Here is an 18,024-nt window from a genome sequence, read left to right as displayed (position 1 = left end):
CAGCCTGGCCAACATGGTAAAACCCCATCTCTACTAAAAATACAAAAATTAGCCAGGCGTGTAGTGGGTGCCTGTAATCCCAGGTACCTGGGAGGCTGAGTCAGGAGAATCCCTTGAACTCAGGAGGTGGAGGTTGCAGTGAGCCAAGATCACGCCATTGCACTCCAGCCTGGGCAAAAGAGCAAGACTCTTCCTCAAAACAGTAAGTAAATAATGTACGACTACTGCATGAATAACTGAATAACAGGACCCATCTCAATGGTGGTGAGAATTCTGCCATCCTCTAAGTAGACTTCAGTGAGGTGCACTGTCCCGCAGAGGAGACGCAGCAGGCAGAGTGGAAAGCGTGTGCGTTCTGGGGCCACCCCTGCTCACTCAGTCATTAACTTGCACTAACAAGCACCCCCAGGTGGAAACACTCCTAATCTACATATGGACTTTTAAGCATCAGTCCTAGCTGGCGCAGTGGCTCACACCTGTAACCCTAGCACACTGGGAGGCCAAAGTGGGCACATCACTTGAGGTCAGGATTCCAAACCAGCCTGGCCAACATAGTGAAACCCCATCTCTAGTAAAAATACAAAAATTAGCCCGGTGTGGTAGTGGGCGCATGTAATCCCATCCAGACAGCAAAGCTACAGCAAACACAACCACAAGACACAGCCTTCCTGCAGCCCAGGAGGAAGCGCACTGTAGGCAGAGTCACAGTCGGCCTGTGCTAGGGGCTGTGTGTGAGCACTGGCATGCCAAGACGGAGTGGGTGGCAGAGGCCGGAGCAGGGGCTCTCAGGAACCATTCCAAGAGCTGGGGGACGATGAGGCACGTTAGGGGCTTAGGAAAAGGCCACCATGGCAGACAAGTGGTGAGCAAAGGGGTGGGGTAATGAGGACAGAGCCCAGCCATGCTGCAAAGGCAGGCCAGGGTGAGGAGCAGGAGGCCTCGGAGGCCTTGTAGTTCTGCTCCAGACCACGGCAATCAAGCAAGCAGCACATTAAAGCAAGTCACACGTGTGTTGTGGTTCCCGGAGCATACGAAGCTTATGCTTCCACAATTCTCGTCTATTGTGTGCATAGCATGACGTCTAAAAAATATATGTTCCTTAATTTAAAAATCACTTATTGCTACAAAATGCTAAAGATCACCTGAGCCCTTAGCCAGTTGTTGTCTTTTTGCTGGTGGGGGTCTTGCCTCCACATTGACAGCTGCTGAGGAATCATGGTTACTGCTGAGGGCTGGCGGGCTGTGGAATCGTGGTTACTGCTGAGGGCTGGCGGGCTGGCGGGCTGTGGCAAGGTTTTGCTTTTGTTTTGACGGGGTCTCACTGTCAGCCAGGCTGGAGTGCAGTGGCATTATCACAGCTCACCACAGCCTTGACCACCCCAGACTCAGGTGATCCTCCCACCTCAGCCTCCTGAGTAGCTGGGACTACAGGTGCACATCACCATGCCTGGCTAATTTTTGTCTTTTTTGTTGAGAGAGGGCTTCACCAGTTTGCCCAGGCTGGTCTCCAACTCCCAAAAGTGCTAAGATTACAGCCACAAGACACTGTGCCCGTGAAGCTTCTTAAAATAAGACAATAAAGTTTGCCACACTGATTGACGCTTCCTTTCATGAAAGATTTCTCTGTAGCATGTGATGCTGTTTGATAGCATTTTACCCTAGCTGTGGCCCTGCTCATAGACAGAACTGCATGTCCAGAGCAAGGTGGCAAGGCACGCCTTGAAAAGGAAGGACTTCCCTCAAGAATGTGTCTTGGGCCAGGTGCAGGGGCGCATGCCTGTAATCCAAGCACATCAGGAGGCCGGGGTGCATCTCTTGAGCCCAGGAGTTCAAGACCAACCTGGACAACACAGCAAGACCATCTTTGCAAACATACAAATAAGTTAGCTAGGCATGTGGCACACACTGGAGTCGCAGTTACTCTGGATGCTGAGGCAGGAGAATCACTTCAACCCAGGAGTTCGAGGCTGCAGTGAGCTGAGATCACACCACTGCACTCCAGCCTGGATGGCAGAGCGAGACCCTGTCTCAAGAAACAAACAGGCAGCGAAAGAATGTGTCTCTGCAGAAGGCCCATGTCTGCGGCTGGAAAGCAGAGCAGCTCGTTTCCTGGGGCTGCAGTGACGGAGCTAGGAGGCCTCACAGCTGTCGGGGCCAGGCTCCTTACTGCACAGGTGGGGGATCTGCTGGCTCCAGATAGTTCTTCAGCCTGAGAAGAGGAACCAGGCCCGTTGGCTCCCAGGCCCCAACTCTCCCACTGTTTGTCCTTCCCTGATCAGAACGGATAAACACCACATATGGTAGATGGGCCTTCAAGAAATTCCCCACATAGGACTCGCTCATTCTAAGGTATTGCTTTAGCTCTGGGAAAAAAATTAGCCAGGCATACTGAGGTGCACCTGTGGTCCCAGCTATTCGGGGCTGAGGTGGGAGGTCACCTGAGTCTGGGGCGGTCAAGGCTGCGGTGAGCTGTGACAGCTGTGACAGCTGAAGTCACCGCCTTAGCAACTGAAGTCACTGTAAAACATCATGGACTCCCAAGTTTTATCCTTATTCTCAGCATTCTCAGCGACTCCAAACTTTTTTGATGTATATTTTTGAAAAATCTTTATTGCTTTTCCTGATTATACAACAGATGTAAAAATTCAAATATTACAAAATGACTTTTTCTAAAAAGTACAGTTTAACATGTTATAAAATAAATGCCCATTTCAAAAAATTCAAGTATCATAAAATACATGATTTAAAAAATGAGCCCTCTGTCATCTGGGCCCACCCCCGTGGCCCCCAGGATTACTGCTGTTGAGGTCGGTGTGTTTCCTTCCAGACTGTGTGCCGCCCGTTGCCCACCGCGCACTGCCTGCCGCCGGCTGCCCACCACCCGCCGCCCGCACTGCTGACATGAGCTCCATGTCATCTGAGATGATGGTAACTGATAAACAGAGCAGAGTTCAGCTGCTGGTGCACTGAAGAGCTTCCAGTTTCTATACAGAAACACTTTCCTCATCAAAGCTTGAAACTGCGACATAGGTTTGCACTATGGAAGTGTAGCAGGGTAAGTCATGAAATTAATGATAGCTGACCATCTTGGGCCTAGAAAAATGGCAGTTTCATGTGGTTCAACAGAATAGTGAATGCCCCATTCATAGACATTGGGAAGTTTCCTACTTTTTGCCACAATTCAGCATGCTGGACGTGATGGCTCACACCTATAATCCCAGCACTTTGGGAGGCCAAAGTGGGCAGATGACCTGAACTCACAGACGTCCAGGAGTTCAAGACCAGCCTGGCCAACATGGCAAAATCCTACCTCTACTAAAAATACAAAAATTAGCCAGCTGTGGTGGTGGGCACCTGTTATCCCAGCTACTTAGGAAGCTGAGGCAGGAGAATCGCTTGACCCCAGGAAGCAGAGGTTGCAGTGAGCCAAGACCATGCCACTGCACTCCAGCCTGGGCGACAGTGAGACCCCGTCTCAAAAAGACCAAAAAAAAAAATTCAGCGGTGAACATCCTTGTATATTCTTTATGAAGAACATTACCCCCGAATGCTTACCCCCAAACATCTTACCCTCAGATGCTCTCTTTTGGGCATTTGGAAGAGTCAAGAAGGACGGAGCTGCCCATTGGCCATCGAAATGGAGACTCGGCAGAGAGCTGATGAGTAATCAACTAGTCCCTCCAGGCAAGAGTGGCCACCTTCAGCCAGGACAGTTTTAGTATGGTGACCACACGACAGAGGCAGACCAAATACTGGAAAACCGGAGAACTGAAGAATTCCTCAGCGCAGAGACCGTTCTCATCCCTGCTGACCGGTACAACCAGGAACTCACAGACATCCAGTGAGGACCCCAAAGCTGTCCACTAGAAGTTGGGCTGTCAGAAGGTATAAAAAATGATTCAGGCCAGGCGCAGTGGTTCATGCCAGTAATCCCAGCACTTTGGGAAGCTGAGGTGGGTGGACCACCTGAGGTCAGGAGTTCGAGACCAGCCTGACCAACATGGTGAAACCCAGTTTCTACTAAGAATACAAAAATTAGCCAGGCATGGTAGCGCATGCCTGTAATCCTGGCTACTTGGGAGGTTGAGGCAGGAAAATCACTTGAACCTGAGAGGCAGAGGTTGCAGTGAGCCACGTTCACACCACTACACTCCAGCCTGATCAACAAAAGTGAAACTCCCATCTCCAAAAAAAAAAAAATATTCAGAAAGGTACTAAAATCAGATATACAGGAAATGTTTTTTAAGGATTTTTCCAAGAGCTATTGGAGTGACAAAAAAAAAAAGGCACCTGTTAAAATTATGCCCACGTCAGGCCTCAACGAACACAAGAGCACGGTGTGCACGTCACTGGCGCTTTCGCACGGGCCGCTTCCGCTTCAGCCTTGTCTGGCATTTGTAGATTCTGTTTGGGTCACAGCTGAGCTTGTGGGTGGTTTTCTTATGGCAGACAATGTGCACTAATTTTAGGTTCTCTGAGGTAAAAAGCAGGCCATAAAAATACTCCCAGTCCACTTCTCTTCCGTCTTGGTCCTTAATTGCTTCCACCAGTGTAGGAATGATGGCGCGTTTTTTTTCTATGCTGCAAAGTAAGGTTAGAGGCATCATTTTCTGTGGTCACACACCACAGGCAACAGGACACAGCAGTGCATTGCAGTCACAACTCTTCACCCGCTCCCCTGAGTGCCATCACAGAAACCCACCGTGCCTGCTGGCCAGGTCCATCTAGCAGAGCCTGATACAGGCAGCCTCACTCATCTTACTTTTTAAAACTTGACCTGTGGCTGGGTATGGTGGCTCATGCCTATAATCCCAGCACTTTGGGAGGCCGAGGCAGACGGATCTTGAAGTCAGGAGTTCAAGACCAACTTTGCCAACACAGTGAAACCCCGTCTCTACTAAAAATACACAAACCAGCTGGCCATGGTGGTGGGTGCCTGTAATCCCAGCTACTCGAGAGGCTGAGGCAGGAGAATCACTAGAACCTGGGAGGCAGAGGTTGCGGTGAGCCGAGATTACGCCACTTCACTCCAGCCTGGGCAACAAACCAAGACTCCTTCTCAAAAATTAAAAAAAAAAACACCTGACTTGTGTCACTGTTCAGAATACTGAAAAGGACATGGAAAATAACGGGGGTCAGCCACCTCCCCACCACTTACAGTCGCCCACCATCAATAACTGGCTTAACTGCCTCCATGTTTCATCTACGTATAGATTTATCCCAAACAAATTACATGACAGGACATGAAAATTCTACAAACAGCCCTATAAAGGAAGCTGAAGTCACTTTGATACCACGTGTAATCTCATGTCCCTCCTTCTCCTCAGAGGTAATCGCTATTAAGGGTTTGCTATTTTTCCTTCAAGTCCTAATCTTATACCATTATACGCAAATATGTATGTCTGTTTAAAAAACTATATGAGGCCAGACACAGTGGCTCATGCCTGTAATCCCAGCACTTTGGGAAGCCGAGGCGGGCAGATCCCCTGACGTCAGGAGTTCAAGACCAGCCTGGCCAACATGGCAAAACCTCATCTCTACTAAAAATACAAAAATTAGCTGGGCGTGGTGGTGCACACATGAGCTGCTTGACAGGCTGAAACAGGAGAATCACTTGAACCCTGGAGGCAGAGGTTGCAGAGAGCAGAGATTGCACCACTGCACTCCAGCCTGGGCAATGGAATGAGGCTCCATCTCAAAAAACAAACAAAATACTAGATGAGGCCAGGCACGGGGCTCACGCCTGTAATTCTAACACTTTGGGAGGCTGAGGTGGGCGATGACTTGAGGCCAGGAGTTTGAGACCAGCCTGGCCAACATAGTGAAACCCCACCTCTACAAAAAAATTAGCCAGGCATAGTGGCACACGCCTGTAATTCCAGCTACTACTCAGGAGGCTGAGGCACAAAATTCGCTTGAATCTGGGAGGCAGAGGTTGCAGTGAGCCAAGATCATGCCACTGCCTTCTAGCCTGGGTGACAGAGCCAGACTATCCCAAAACACACACACACACACAACGTGATATTGCTGTTTCACTTATAAACCGTTTGGAAGACTGTAGTAACAAGTGTATGAGCTTGCAAACTGGTGAGGCGGGATTAGAGACCCCGTGGCCAGGAGGGCTTATGGTGGGTGGTGGGCTAAAATGGTACAGACCCCTCTCCCTACAGCCCACAGAAATGCTAAGTAAAAGTCGCCTTTTTTTTCTTTTTTTTGGAAACAGTCTTGCTCTGTTGCCCGAGCTGGAGCGAAATGGCACAATCCTGGCCCATGGCAATGTCCACCTCCTGGGTTCAAGTAATTCTCCTGCCTCAGCCTCCTGAGGAGCTGGATTCCAGGCATGTGCCACCATACCCAGCTAATTCTTGTATTTTTAATAGAGATGGGGTTCCACCATGTTAGCTAGGCTGGTCTTGAACTCCTGACCTCAGATGATCCACCCACCTCCTCCTCCCACAGTGCTGAGATTATAGGCGTGAGCCACCACGCCCTGCCAAAAGTCACCTTGTTAAAATACCTAGTTGAGATCAAAAGAAAGGGGCTCCCCACCTGCCAGAAACCCAGAGAAATACGTGCACACAGGCAAGCTATGGTCCAGGAGCTCACCAGGGCTCCAGTCCCTGCTACAGGCCCAGGGGACCCCAGAAAGACAAAGAAGTGGGGCTGAGACCCCGCCATAGCCATTAAGGGGGATAGAAAAGCTTGAAATGAGTCCAGGGCTTGGGTAAGAGGAAGGGAAACCCACTGAACCTGTCACCTAGTGCTGCAGAAGCAGCCACCACAAAATGCAGTGGTTTCTGGTGGTGGCCTGGGGGGTCTTCTGCTGGTGTTGCCTGGTGCACTCAGGGGCTGCGTCTACTGGGGGCTGGCCTGGGGCTGGGCCCTTCTCCCCTCTCCTCCCCCCTCCTGAAGGGGCCAGGGCAGGCTCCCTCACAGGGCAACGGCAGCATTCAGAGGGGACGAGTCCCCCACAAGAGCACTTTCCAGGCCTCTCTTAACTCAGTGTCCCCTTCACTGGTGTCACATGGACAAGCCTGAATTCAGTGTGGGGAGAGTAGGCAGGAGAGCACACAGGGTGTGGATGCTGGGAGTGCGTTCCTGTCCCCACCTTCCACAGTCATCCACGGAGCGCAGGGTGTACGGCCCAGAGTACACAGCCAGCAAGGCAGGGAACCACAAGCAAGAGGCGGCAGGAAACGCTGGGCATCTGCAGGAGTCAAACGCGAACCCATGAAGAGCCACACTGAAGGCCTGTGACACATGGGAGCACAGAGACCTACAGAAAACACTTCCTACTGAACTGAGCTCTGGGCCCGACACACAGCAGCAGAAGGCTCCCCCAGAGCACGCTGGAGGTCCCATGACACACTGGAGCACAGAGACCTACAGGAAACGATTCCCACTGAATTGAGCGCCAGACCCAACGCACAGCAGCAGAAGGCTCCACCAGCAGGAGAGGCCGACACAGTAGCAGCACAGGGCCGCCCGCACGACAGAGCCTTCAGGAGCCTAGCACAGTCCACGAGGACCCTCACTCCTGCCACCAACTACAGGGGGAGGGGTTGGAGACCACCTCAGACTCCACAGCTCCCCAAAAGGACTGACAGATGCTCCAGCAAGCAGTTAGACTCAAGATTATCGTTTCATACAAGGTCAGGAGGCACATGGGGCGGTCCAGGAAGATTCCAACCTCAGCTTCCAGCTGTCCCCTCCCTGTGGAGTCACAGCCAGCACTAACTTACACAGCCCCCCGTGATGACACTGCCAACCAGGAAGCTCACTGGGCCTGGGTGCCAGCCTTTCCTGGGGCTCACACAGACATGGCTGATGGCCCATGGGCCAACCTCCACCTCAAACCCTCTAGTGGTCAAGCTGACCCAAAGCCCCCACTCTAAATCACCCGATTAAACTATGCAGTGACCAAGGTCCCCAGGTGAACAGACACTCCTATCAGGCAAGACATTTCAAGGCTTTGGATTTTACCTCCCAGCGGTCAAGAACCAATGCCAGACCTCTCTGTGGGCAAGGCTGAATTCTTTAGCATACAATCATAAAATAAATATGCCTAAAATGCATGACAGATGATTAAAGTGACTAAAAAGATAGGGAATTAATGAAAACAGACTGGCATAAAATAGGCTTGTTTTAACCCAAAAAAGCAAGTAAGTCCTCAGCAGACAGAAGGAACAAATCAACAGCTGAAGAGAGAATTCATGAACAATACGGGCATGTCTTGGTCTGCTCCAGCTGCCATAGCAAAACACCACAGGCTGAGGATTCACTCTCAGCTCTGGAGGCTGAAGTCCAAGAGCAGGTGCCAGCAGGCCGGGTTCTGGTGAGGGCTCTCCTCCTGGCTGGCAGCTCCTCTTTCCTGGAGCCCTCCTCTTTTCCCGTTTCCCATGGGTCCTCATGGCCCCTGCCAGCCCTGCGCGGGGAACTTTCCCTTCTGTCTCCTCACAGCTGTCTTTGGCAGCCTTTGGCCCTTTACTTCCCTTTGTTAACATCCGCTGTTTTTTTTTTTTTAATTCCTACCGTCTACCTTTTTGGGTTTCCCCTTGCTTATTCATTAGTTCCGGTCTCTTTTGTATCCTAGCCTATGTTTAAGGCACCTTCTCCTAGAGCTGCATGAGCTGCGTTTTGGGAGTTCAGTTTTTTTGTTTTTTGTTTTTGTTTCTGAGGCAGAGTCTCGCTCTGTCACCCAGGCTGGATGCAGTGGCATCATCTCCGTTCACTGCAACCTCCACCTTCTGGGATCAAGCGATTTTCCTGCCTCAGCCTCCCACGTAGCTGGGATTACGTGTGTGGGCCACCATGCCCGGCTAATTTTTGTATTTTTGGTAGAAATGGGGTTTCACCATGTTGGCCAGGCTGGTCTCGAACTCCTGACCTCAAGTGATCCACCTGCCTTGGCCTCCCAAACTGCTGGGATGACAGGTGTGGGCCACCGCGCCGGCTGGAGTTGTTTTGAGACTGCCCGATCATGGTTTTGTTTCTGATCCATGAAGTTTCCAGAAGTCACTGTAGTCTCCACACATGGCTCATGCCTATAATCCCAGCACTTTGGGAGACCTCAGAGGGTGGATCATGAGGTTAGGAGTTGAAGACCAGCCTGGCCAAGATGGTGAAACCCTGTCTCTACTAAAAATGCAACAATTAGCCAGGCATAGTGGCAGGAGCCTGTAATCCCAGCTACTGAGGCTGAGACAGAGAATTGCTTAAACCCGGGAGACGGAGGTTGCAGATAGGCGAGACCACACCACTGCACTCCAGCCTGGGCAGCAGAGCGAGACTCCGTCTCAAAAAAAAAAGAGTGGAAGCTGAACAGACCTTTTCAAACACTGAGTAGAGTTTACCCCTCACAGCCACTCATGGAAGAAACACTAGGAGCTACAAATCAGTAATCAGAAAATGAAGCCAGAGGTAAGATGCAGGAAGCACCAGCAAACAGACACGGGTGAATCTGTTGTTAAATAAAAGGGAGTACTGACCATAAAACCACAGCAGCATTCTGGGCAGGATTAAAACAAGGAGGGACACAAGCACCAAAGAACACTGCAGAGGGTCACGATGAGGCCGGCCCGGGAGAGGACAGCAGCAGGGCCCTCCTCCAGTACAACTAGCATTAAGAACCACGAATGTCAAACCACGAAAGGGTGGGGTAATGGGCAAGGGAAAGAAAGAAACTCAAGTAAGTCAACAGAAGGCACAGAGGAGACCAGAAGAAAGTGAAGACGTGGCGTGGTGAATAGGAGACCCAGAGTGAAGCAGCTCAAATCCAGTCTGTGTATCCACTGAACAAAATGGCCAACGGAGATTCACTGAGGGGGCTGGGCGCGGTGGCTCACACTGTCATTCCAGCACTCGGGGAGGCCGAGACGGGCGGATCACGAGGTCAGGAGCTCAAGACCAGTCTGGCCAACACAGTGAAACCCCGCTCTACTAAAACTACAAAAATTAGCCGGGCATAGTGGCAGGCACCTGTAATCCCAGCTACTTGGGAGGTTGAGGCACAAGAATTGCTTGAACCTGAGGTTGCAGTGAGCCAAGGTCGTGCCACTGCACTCCAGCCTGGGCAACAGAGTGGCCACCATGGCCAGACTCTGTCCCACACGTTAGAGACACAGCTGAGAGCAAGGGACCCCACAGAGTCACATTCTAGGAGGCAGCTGCTGTCACAACACCTGCAGCAGGTTCAAGCTGCGGCTGACGACGGAGTCTCAGATTCGATGAAGACAAAAGGCATTACCCTTGGCTAGCAAGAGATAACCCCAAGCCTAACGGTGCATAAAGGGCCAAAGGGAAGGGGCGGAAACGGCGCAGGACCGAGAGAAAGCCAGCACAGAATCTAAGTTCGGCACGGCGGAGCGGAGGTGCTGAGCGCTGTGAACATCTGCAAACCCTGAGCAGTTATAAAAACTGACCACACTGTCTTCCTCGAGGCCTTAGAAATAGAAATTCCATTTGACCCAGCAATCCCATTACTGGGTATATATCCAAAAGACTATAAATCGTTCTACTATAAGGACACATGTACACGAATGTTCATTGCAGCACTGTTTACAATAGCAAAGACCTGGAATCAACCCAAATGCCCATTGATAATACACTGGATTGGAAAAATGTGGCACATATACACCATGGAATATTATGCAGCAATCAGAAATGATGAGTTCGTGTCGTTTGTAGGGACATGGATGAATCTGGAGAACATCATCCTCAGCAAACTGACACAAGAACAGAAAATGAAACACCGCATATTCTCACTCATAGGTGGGTGATGAAAAATGAGAACACATGGACACAGAAAGGGGAGTACTAAACACTGGGATCTATTGGGGGGAAAAGGGGAGGGCCAGTGGGAGGGGGTGGTGGGGAGGGATAGCCTGGGGAGAAATGTGGGTGAAGGGGAGAAGAAAAGCAAAGCACACTGCCATGTGTGTACCTACGCAACTGTCTTGCATGCTCTGCTCATGTACCCCAAAACCTATAATCCAATAAAAAATTAAAAAAAAAAAAAAAAAAACTGACCACAAGAGGCAGGCAGGAGCACGGGACCCCGAGCACAAACATGAAAACGTGTGGAAACTACAGTGACTTTGGAAACTTCATGGATCAGAAACAAAACCATGATCGGGCAGTCTCAAAACAACTCCAGCCGGCGCGGTGGCCCACACCTGTCATCCCAGCAGTTTGGGAGGCCAAGGCAGGTGGATCACTTGAGGTCAGGAGTTCGAGACCAGCCTGGCCAACATGGTGAAACCCCATTTCTACCAAAAATACAAAAATTAGCCGGGCATGGTGGCCCACACACGTAATCCCAGCTACGTGGGAGGCTGAGGCAGGAAAATCGCTTGATCCCAGAAGGTGGAGGTTGCAGTGAACGGAGATGATGCCACTGCATCCAGCCTGGGTGACAGAGCGAGACTCTGCCTCAGAAACAAAAACAAAAAACAAAAAAACTGAACTCCCAAAACGCAGCTCATGCAGCTCTAGGAGAAGGTGCCTTAAACATAGGCTAGGATACAAAAGAGACCGGAACTAATGAATAAGCAAGGGGAAACCCAAAAAGGTAGACAGTAGGAATTAAAAAAAAAAAAAAACAGCGGATGTTAACAAAGGGAAGTAAAGGGCCAAAGGCTGCCAAAGACAGCTGTGAGGAGACAGAAGGGAAAGTTCCCCGCGCAGGGCTGGCAGGGGCCATGAGGACCCATGGGAAATGTCCCTAGGGCTCCAGGAAAGAGGAGATTTCCCAGCCCCACCCACCAACAGCCCTTCCACTGCCAGCAGGATTCTGCTGGGCTGAGGAGTCAGGCCCACTCAGAGCCCACAAGGGCACTCCCAGTGCAGCCTCTGCCCAGGGGCCCCTGAGCTGCATGGGCTCTGGACCAGACCATTCTCCTCAGACAGGCTGAGCCCCAGGGCCTGCGCCCTTCAGCCCGAGGAGGAGGGTGTTCCAAGCCTGGTCGCTCTTTGTGCAAGCCCTGGGCGTGAGGTGGTGCTGAGCATGGGAAGAGAAGGAGCAGGCTGCAGGTGGCAGGCCATGGTTGGGCTCCACTGCCCTGCATGTCCCAGAACTGGAAGAGGCCTGCAAATTCTCAGTCTGCCCAGCCATGACGATACCTAAGTGCAGGTGGGGACAGAACGTATTTTATTTCATAGTTTCTTAGCTTTTAATTCTTAAATATTGACACCATGTGGCACCTGGTGTCGAGCCCCACAAACACCAGGGCAGGCCTGTGGCAAACAGACCAGTGTCTCTGCCACTTTCCAATAACTGGTGCTAAAAACTACATTTTTAATGAAAACCCAATGCACTCATCTGTGTGTAAGTATTCATATTTAGGAAGAGCAAGAGAAAATATAACCCCAACAAACACTTCACGAAATATTCCTCTGACTCACGCTGTGCCTTCTGCTGTTTTCATCCGTGCTCTGTTCTAGGATGGCCTATTTCACTCTGTAAATGCTAGTTGTGCCCCTAGATTAATGTCCCCACCCGCGATGGTCTTGAAAAGGACGAGAGCATCGAGACGGCCTGGAGGAAACATCTCTGGGTACTTGGTGCATATTGCAAGGGTCCAGCAAAGCAGCAGAGAAGAGAGTAGGAGAATCTCTTCAGGATAAACGGGGCAGGGTAGGATTTCCCAACACACAAAGGGAATGTCTGGGCACAAAACCATTTACAGCTTGTTGTGGGCTGGGTGTGGTGGTTCATCCCTATAATCCCAGCACTTTGGGAAGCCAAGCTGGGAAGATCACCTGAGGTCAGGATTTTGAGACCAGTTTGGCCAACATGGCAAAACTCTGTCTCTACTAAAAAATTACAAAAATTAGCCAGGTGTGGTGGTGCACGCCTGTAATCCCAGATACTTGGGAGGCTGAGGCAGGAGAATCGCTTGAACCGGGGAGGCAGAGGTGACAGTGAGCTGAGATGGTGCCACTGCACTCCAGCCTGGGCGACAGAATAAGACTCCATTTCAAAAAATAAATACATAAATAAAACTTGTGATAAAAAATATCATAGAAATAACATACGTAGAATGTGTAAAGCATGCTCACAAATAAGACCGCAGCCCAACACAGAACGAGCAAAGGAAAACACCAAAGATACAAGAGGCCGCAGACATGGAAGGAGCAGCTCATCCTTCCTAGTCATCAGGAAAATCCAATTCGAGCAGAATCTGTGTCTCACCGATCAGGATGGGAAAATGCACAAGTGTACAGTGACACCAAGTGGCACCTAGAACCTGGGACAACATGAACTCACACAGAGGCAGGATTCTGCTGGGCTGAGGAGTCAGGCCCAGGTGATCGTGGAGGCTGGGACACTTGGGAGAGCAGCCTGGCCAGGCTCAGAGAGGGGACAGCAGTGTCATTAGGACCCAGCATGCTCCCTAGAGGGACTCAAGCTCAGACACGGAGCCATCTTGCCCATGCTAGGACACACACCTCAATGTCACATCTGGATGAGGCCTGTGGATCTGAATTCTCATCCAGCTCCCAGATGTTGCTAAGGCTTTAAAGTGACCACAGTTGAAAAAGCACGGAACCAGACCATATGGGTTCATCCCACAGAGTATTCATCCCGGGGACTCTTATAATGATGGGAACCTGGAAATAACCTAAATGCCCACCAGTATGGAAAGATGTTAAAATTAGAGCCTATTTAAAAAGTGAAGTGTTTTGCACCTGCTAAAATGAATGTGCCAAATCTACACGCGTCACCACCAGCATAGCGTGCACTGAAAGGCACACTGCAGACGAGAGTGGACACTGCACATGTGTGTGTTAAACTCACGCCTGTGGTAAAGGTGCAGCGACAGGGCTCTGAAGGGCATGCATACCTTTCGCAAGAGTGTTTTCCCTTGGCACAAGGTGCAGGGGCTGAGTACAGACGGGGTAAAAGCTCAGCTGTGACTAAGTGTTTTACATACTTTAAAAAAATCACACTCCGAAAAGGTTGAGTATCCCCATCTGAAATCCTGGGGACCGGACTGTTTGGATTTGGGATTTTTTAGGATTCTGGAAAATTTACATTATGCTGACTAGCTGGACATCCTTAAAAAAATCTTAAATCCGGCCAGGAGCAGTGGCTCATGCCTGTAATCCCAGCACTATGGGAGGCCACGGAGGGTGGATCACCTGAGGTTGGGAGTTTGAGAACAGCCTGACCCACATGGAGAAACCCCATCTCTACTAAACATACAAAATTAGCCGGGTGTGGTGGCACACACCTGTAAAAGGTTTTGGATTTTGGAGCACTTCAGATTTCCGATTTTCACACTGGGGATGCTCCGCCTGTACAGCCATTTGAAAGGCATTTGAAGGTTTCTGTCTTCAAAAAGCAATGGCCAGGCTACAGTGAGAGTCAAGGAAGGTGTCCGGGCTGAAAAGAAGTTTTCCATCCTGCCCGTCTGCTAGAGCCATCGAGCCCGTGTGGGTATGAAACACTCCTGGCTAGCCGAGACGTCTGCTCATGCTGGTTCCACAAAATAAGCCAGCCAGGCCTGCTCATGAGCACCTGTGGTCCCAGCGACTCAAGAGGCTGAGGCAGGAGGATCACTTGAGGCCAGGAGTTCAAGGCTTCCGTGAGCCATGATCCTGCCACTGCACTTTAACCTGGGCCACAGAGCAAGACTCCCTCTCTAAAAGAAGAAGGAAAAGGGGAAAACACTCTTACTATCATAACACTGGGAGCTCCTGCTTTCTGAGCTCACCCTGGTTCCAACTCAGAGGTTCAGAACCTCTGACAGCCGAGGGCTGGGCCCTGTGTTCTGGGAAAGGATGCTGCCCACCAGTTCCATCCAGAGGGAGGACTGGAGGGGACAGGAGGGATGGCCCTGGGTCAGGCACCCATACTGACAGTGGAAGGAATGGTATGTGCCCACCCAGTAGACCCCCATGCTGCCACCAGGCACCGCTTCCCTGAGCTGCAACACGGGCACAGCCCTTGAAACCCAAGGAGGCAACACCGTGGCAGGGCCATGGCCCAGCAGGCGCTCTCAGGTCTGGCCCTGCTCTGTGAGCTTACATGTGATCCAGGTTCCAGGTACCGAAGAGGATCCTGCTCTCCCTGTTGCTGTAGGGGTTGATGGAGTGTCTCGACAAGCAGCTGTCCATGTCAAAGGGACCCTGGGGGCAAAAAGAGAGCAAGGGAAGGCCAGGAAGTGAGTTTCTTTTTGTTTTTTTTTTTTTTGAAACACTGTTGCCAGGCTGGAGTGCAGTGGTGTGATCTCAGCTCCCACTCCCTGCAACCTCCACCTCCTAGGTTCAAGCGATTCTCCTGCCTCAGCCTCCTGAGTAGTTGGGACTACAGGCACGCACATCCACGCCCAGCTAATTTTTGTATTTTTAGTAGAGACAGAGTTTCACCGTGTTGGCCAGGATGGTCTCAATCTCTTGACCTCGTGATCCACCTGCCTCCACCTCCCAAAGTTCTGGGATTACAGGCGTGAGCCACCGCACCTGGCCAGAGTGAGTCTCCTATGCCGTCTCTATCACCAGGCGACATGCTTTGGACGTGCAGCCCCACCCAGAGCTCGTGTTGAAATGTTGTCCCCAGTGTGGGAGGTGGGGCCTGGTGGGAGTGATGGATCACAGGGGTGAATTTCTCAGGAAGGGTTTAGCCCATCCCCTCGGCGCTGTCCTCGACACAGTGAGTCCTCCTGAGATCTGGTTTAAAAGCGTGTCGCGCCCACCCCTCACTCCTGCTCGCTCCTGCCCCCACCACCTGAGACAATGCATGCTCCTACCTTCCCTCCCACCACACATGTTAAGTTTCCTGAGGCCCCACCCCCGGAAGCTGAGCAGATGCCACCGCCATGCTTCCTGTACAGCCTGCTGAACCGTGCTTGAGCCAATTAAACCTCTTTTCTTACAAATGACCCCCTCTCTTTTTCTTTATAGCAATGCGAGAACAGCCTAACACAGCAAGTCAGGTGATCTTACTGAGAGGCGCCTCATGAGGGTGCGCGCCGATCCGTGGTGTGCTGCTTCAGGGAGATGCAGAGCTCTGTCTTTGGAATTAGATCTTTCTTTTTCCCACATTACCCCCCAACATTATGTTCTGAGTTTCCGAGGAGGACAAGGAAGTTATTGTCACTGCTACCCCTGTGATCACACACCAGCACCCCCACCTCACGGGAAGTGAGGCCAGGAAGGTGCTGACTTGCCCAGGGCAGGGCCAGCACATGAGAAGCAGGGACCCAGGCACCAGATGCCCCCTTTGCAGCTACTGCCCGAGGCTTCCTGATGTTTCCCTGTGATCCCAGTGCAGAGGCAGGGCCGTCTCACTGATGTGCGAGTCCGCGGCTTCCCTCCTTCCTGTGGTGTGTAGCCCAGCACTCAGCACAATCATTCATGCACAGACATCTGCACAGCACAGGCCCGGAGCCCTGGTGCCCACATCACTCTATGCCCCCATCATGCCAGGGACTCACAGCCTCCCGAGCAGAGCCCACTGGGTCCCACTGCCATGCCTGGCCACTTGGCCCCTCCCAGCCCACTTTTGCTCCCCACCCATCAGTCAACCCGCTCTAAAGCCCCACCCCGTCACTGGGGCCGCTCATGACTGGCCCTCTCACCCAGGACGCTGGTTGCAGCCCCTGCGGCCCCGCGGCCTCCTCTGCCTGGCTCTCCCGTCTTTCACCTTCCAGTGTGCGGGACTCACCCTGCCATCAGGGATGAAGGGTTTTTCCTCTTCGTGTCCTAGCCCCTTACACAGTGCCAGGCGCAAGGCAAGTACTCAGTGAGCGGTGAGCGACCGTAAAGTCTAAACATTAAGCCAACTTGGAAGATGTGTTTTTATGGTCAGAGACCATCACCCCGGAAGCATCTAATTGGCAGTAGCAGCAAGGAGCCTTCCCTGCTGGGAAGAAGCCCCTGCTGCCAGACCCACTGAGTGGTGCTCAGAAGATCATGGGCATCAGGGGACCTTACTGGGATCACAACTGCAGTTCGCAAACGCCGAGAGGCGCCTCAAGTTGCTTCCCACACCATGGAGCCAGGGTGTGCCCAGGACTCACCAGAGACACAGAAGCATCACCACTAGAGGCTACACCATGCCTGCATGGTGCAGAAGGGACACCTGGGAAGGCAGCGGGGGAGCACGGGCCTGGCTTGCAGCCTCCAGAACCATGAGCAGTAATGGCTGCTGTTCCAGTCAGGGTCATCTGTTACGGCAGCCAGAGCTGAGACACTGCCCAGCCCTATGGAGACACGCCCTGGACGGGGCCCTGGAGCCCTTTTCAGGCTCCCCAGGGACGCCTATGTACACTGGAGCTTGAGAGGCACTGGCTGAGACCCTGCCACCCTCCCCAGGAATGTGAAGGCTGCATCTCTTCACAAGGCTTTGCCCAGGTAGTCCAAGGACTGAAGGTCCCCTCCCACCTCCCCCCAGAGCACATCCAGGCTGTGCTCTGCAGGCCAGCCTGGTGGCCCCAGGATAAAAGCCACACAGCTCACCTGGCAGGAGAACCAGCCTTCCGGCGTACAGAGACGGTGGCCACCCTTGGCTCCTCTGTCGAAGTAGCTACCGTTGTACTGCACAGACCGGAGCTTCTGGCACATGGAGTTGATGACCCGCAGGAATTCCTCCTGAGCCTCTGCACCCACCATGGAGGGGTAGGAGCTCACCTGGAGGAACCAAGGAAGGGCGCTGAGCCTGGCACATGGCGCCCTGAAGCCTGCACCAGCTCTCAGTCCATCCCACTCCACGGCCCTCCGAGACCCTGCCCAAGCCCAGTCCTAGGGTCAGAGGGTCTGAGTTCATGTGGCTTCCTGGCCACAGCTGGGCTGTCCCATCCTGGGAGACTCTGACCTGTGAAATGGAGGGAACCACACCAGCCCCCAGGCTGGGTAAGACAGATGAGATAACAGGCCGGGCATGGTGGCTCACACCTGTAATCACAGCATTCTGGGAGGTCGAGGCTGGCAGATCCCTTGAGGTCAGGAGTTTGAGACTAGCCTGGCCAACAAGGTAAAACAATGTTTCTACTAAAACTACAAAAAATTAGCCAGGCATGG

At 51.9% G+C, this 18,024-nt stretch overlaps 1 protein-coding gene across 6 annotated transcripts in view; it reads right to left on the bottom strand.

The window, feature by feature from the left end:
- Positions 1-2,580: 2,580 nt before the first annotated feature.
- The window catches only part of DFFB (DNA fragmentation factor subunit beta), a 30,354-nt gene continuing 14,910 nt past the window's right edge, over positions 2,581-18,024 (bottom strand). For 4 of the 6 annotated variants that reach the window (XM_035307484.3, XM_035307483.3, XM_009000305.5 and 1 more), the window contains 3 exons: positions 17,464-17,634; positions 15,032-15,132; positions 2,581-4,581 (listed from right to left, as the gene is read on the bottom strand). In XM_035307484.3, coding sequence (XP_035163375.2) covers positions 4,347-4,581; positions 15,032-15,132; positions 17,464-17,634 — 507 coding nt within the window. In that variant the 3' untranslated portion in view covers positions 2,581-4,346. The remainder of the gene's footprint in view (positions 4,582-15,031; positions 15,133-17,463; positions 17,635-18,024) is intronic. The other 2 variants (XR_013519748.1, XR_008482562.2) reach the window with 1 other exon arrangement.

The sequence above is a fragment of the Callithrix jacchus genome, chromosome 7 (genome assembly GCF_049354715.1).
Source record: "Callithrix jacchus isolate 240 chromosome 7, calJac240_pri, whole genome shotgun sequence".
Classification (NCBI taxonomy): Eukaryota; Metazoa; Chordata; class Mammalia; order Primates; family Cebidae; genus Callithrix; species Callithrix jacchus.
The sequence above is the reverse complement of the archived record's forward strand: the minus strand, read 5'-3'. Positions and strand labels throughout refer to the sequence as shown.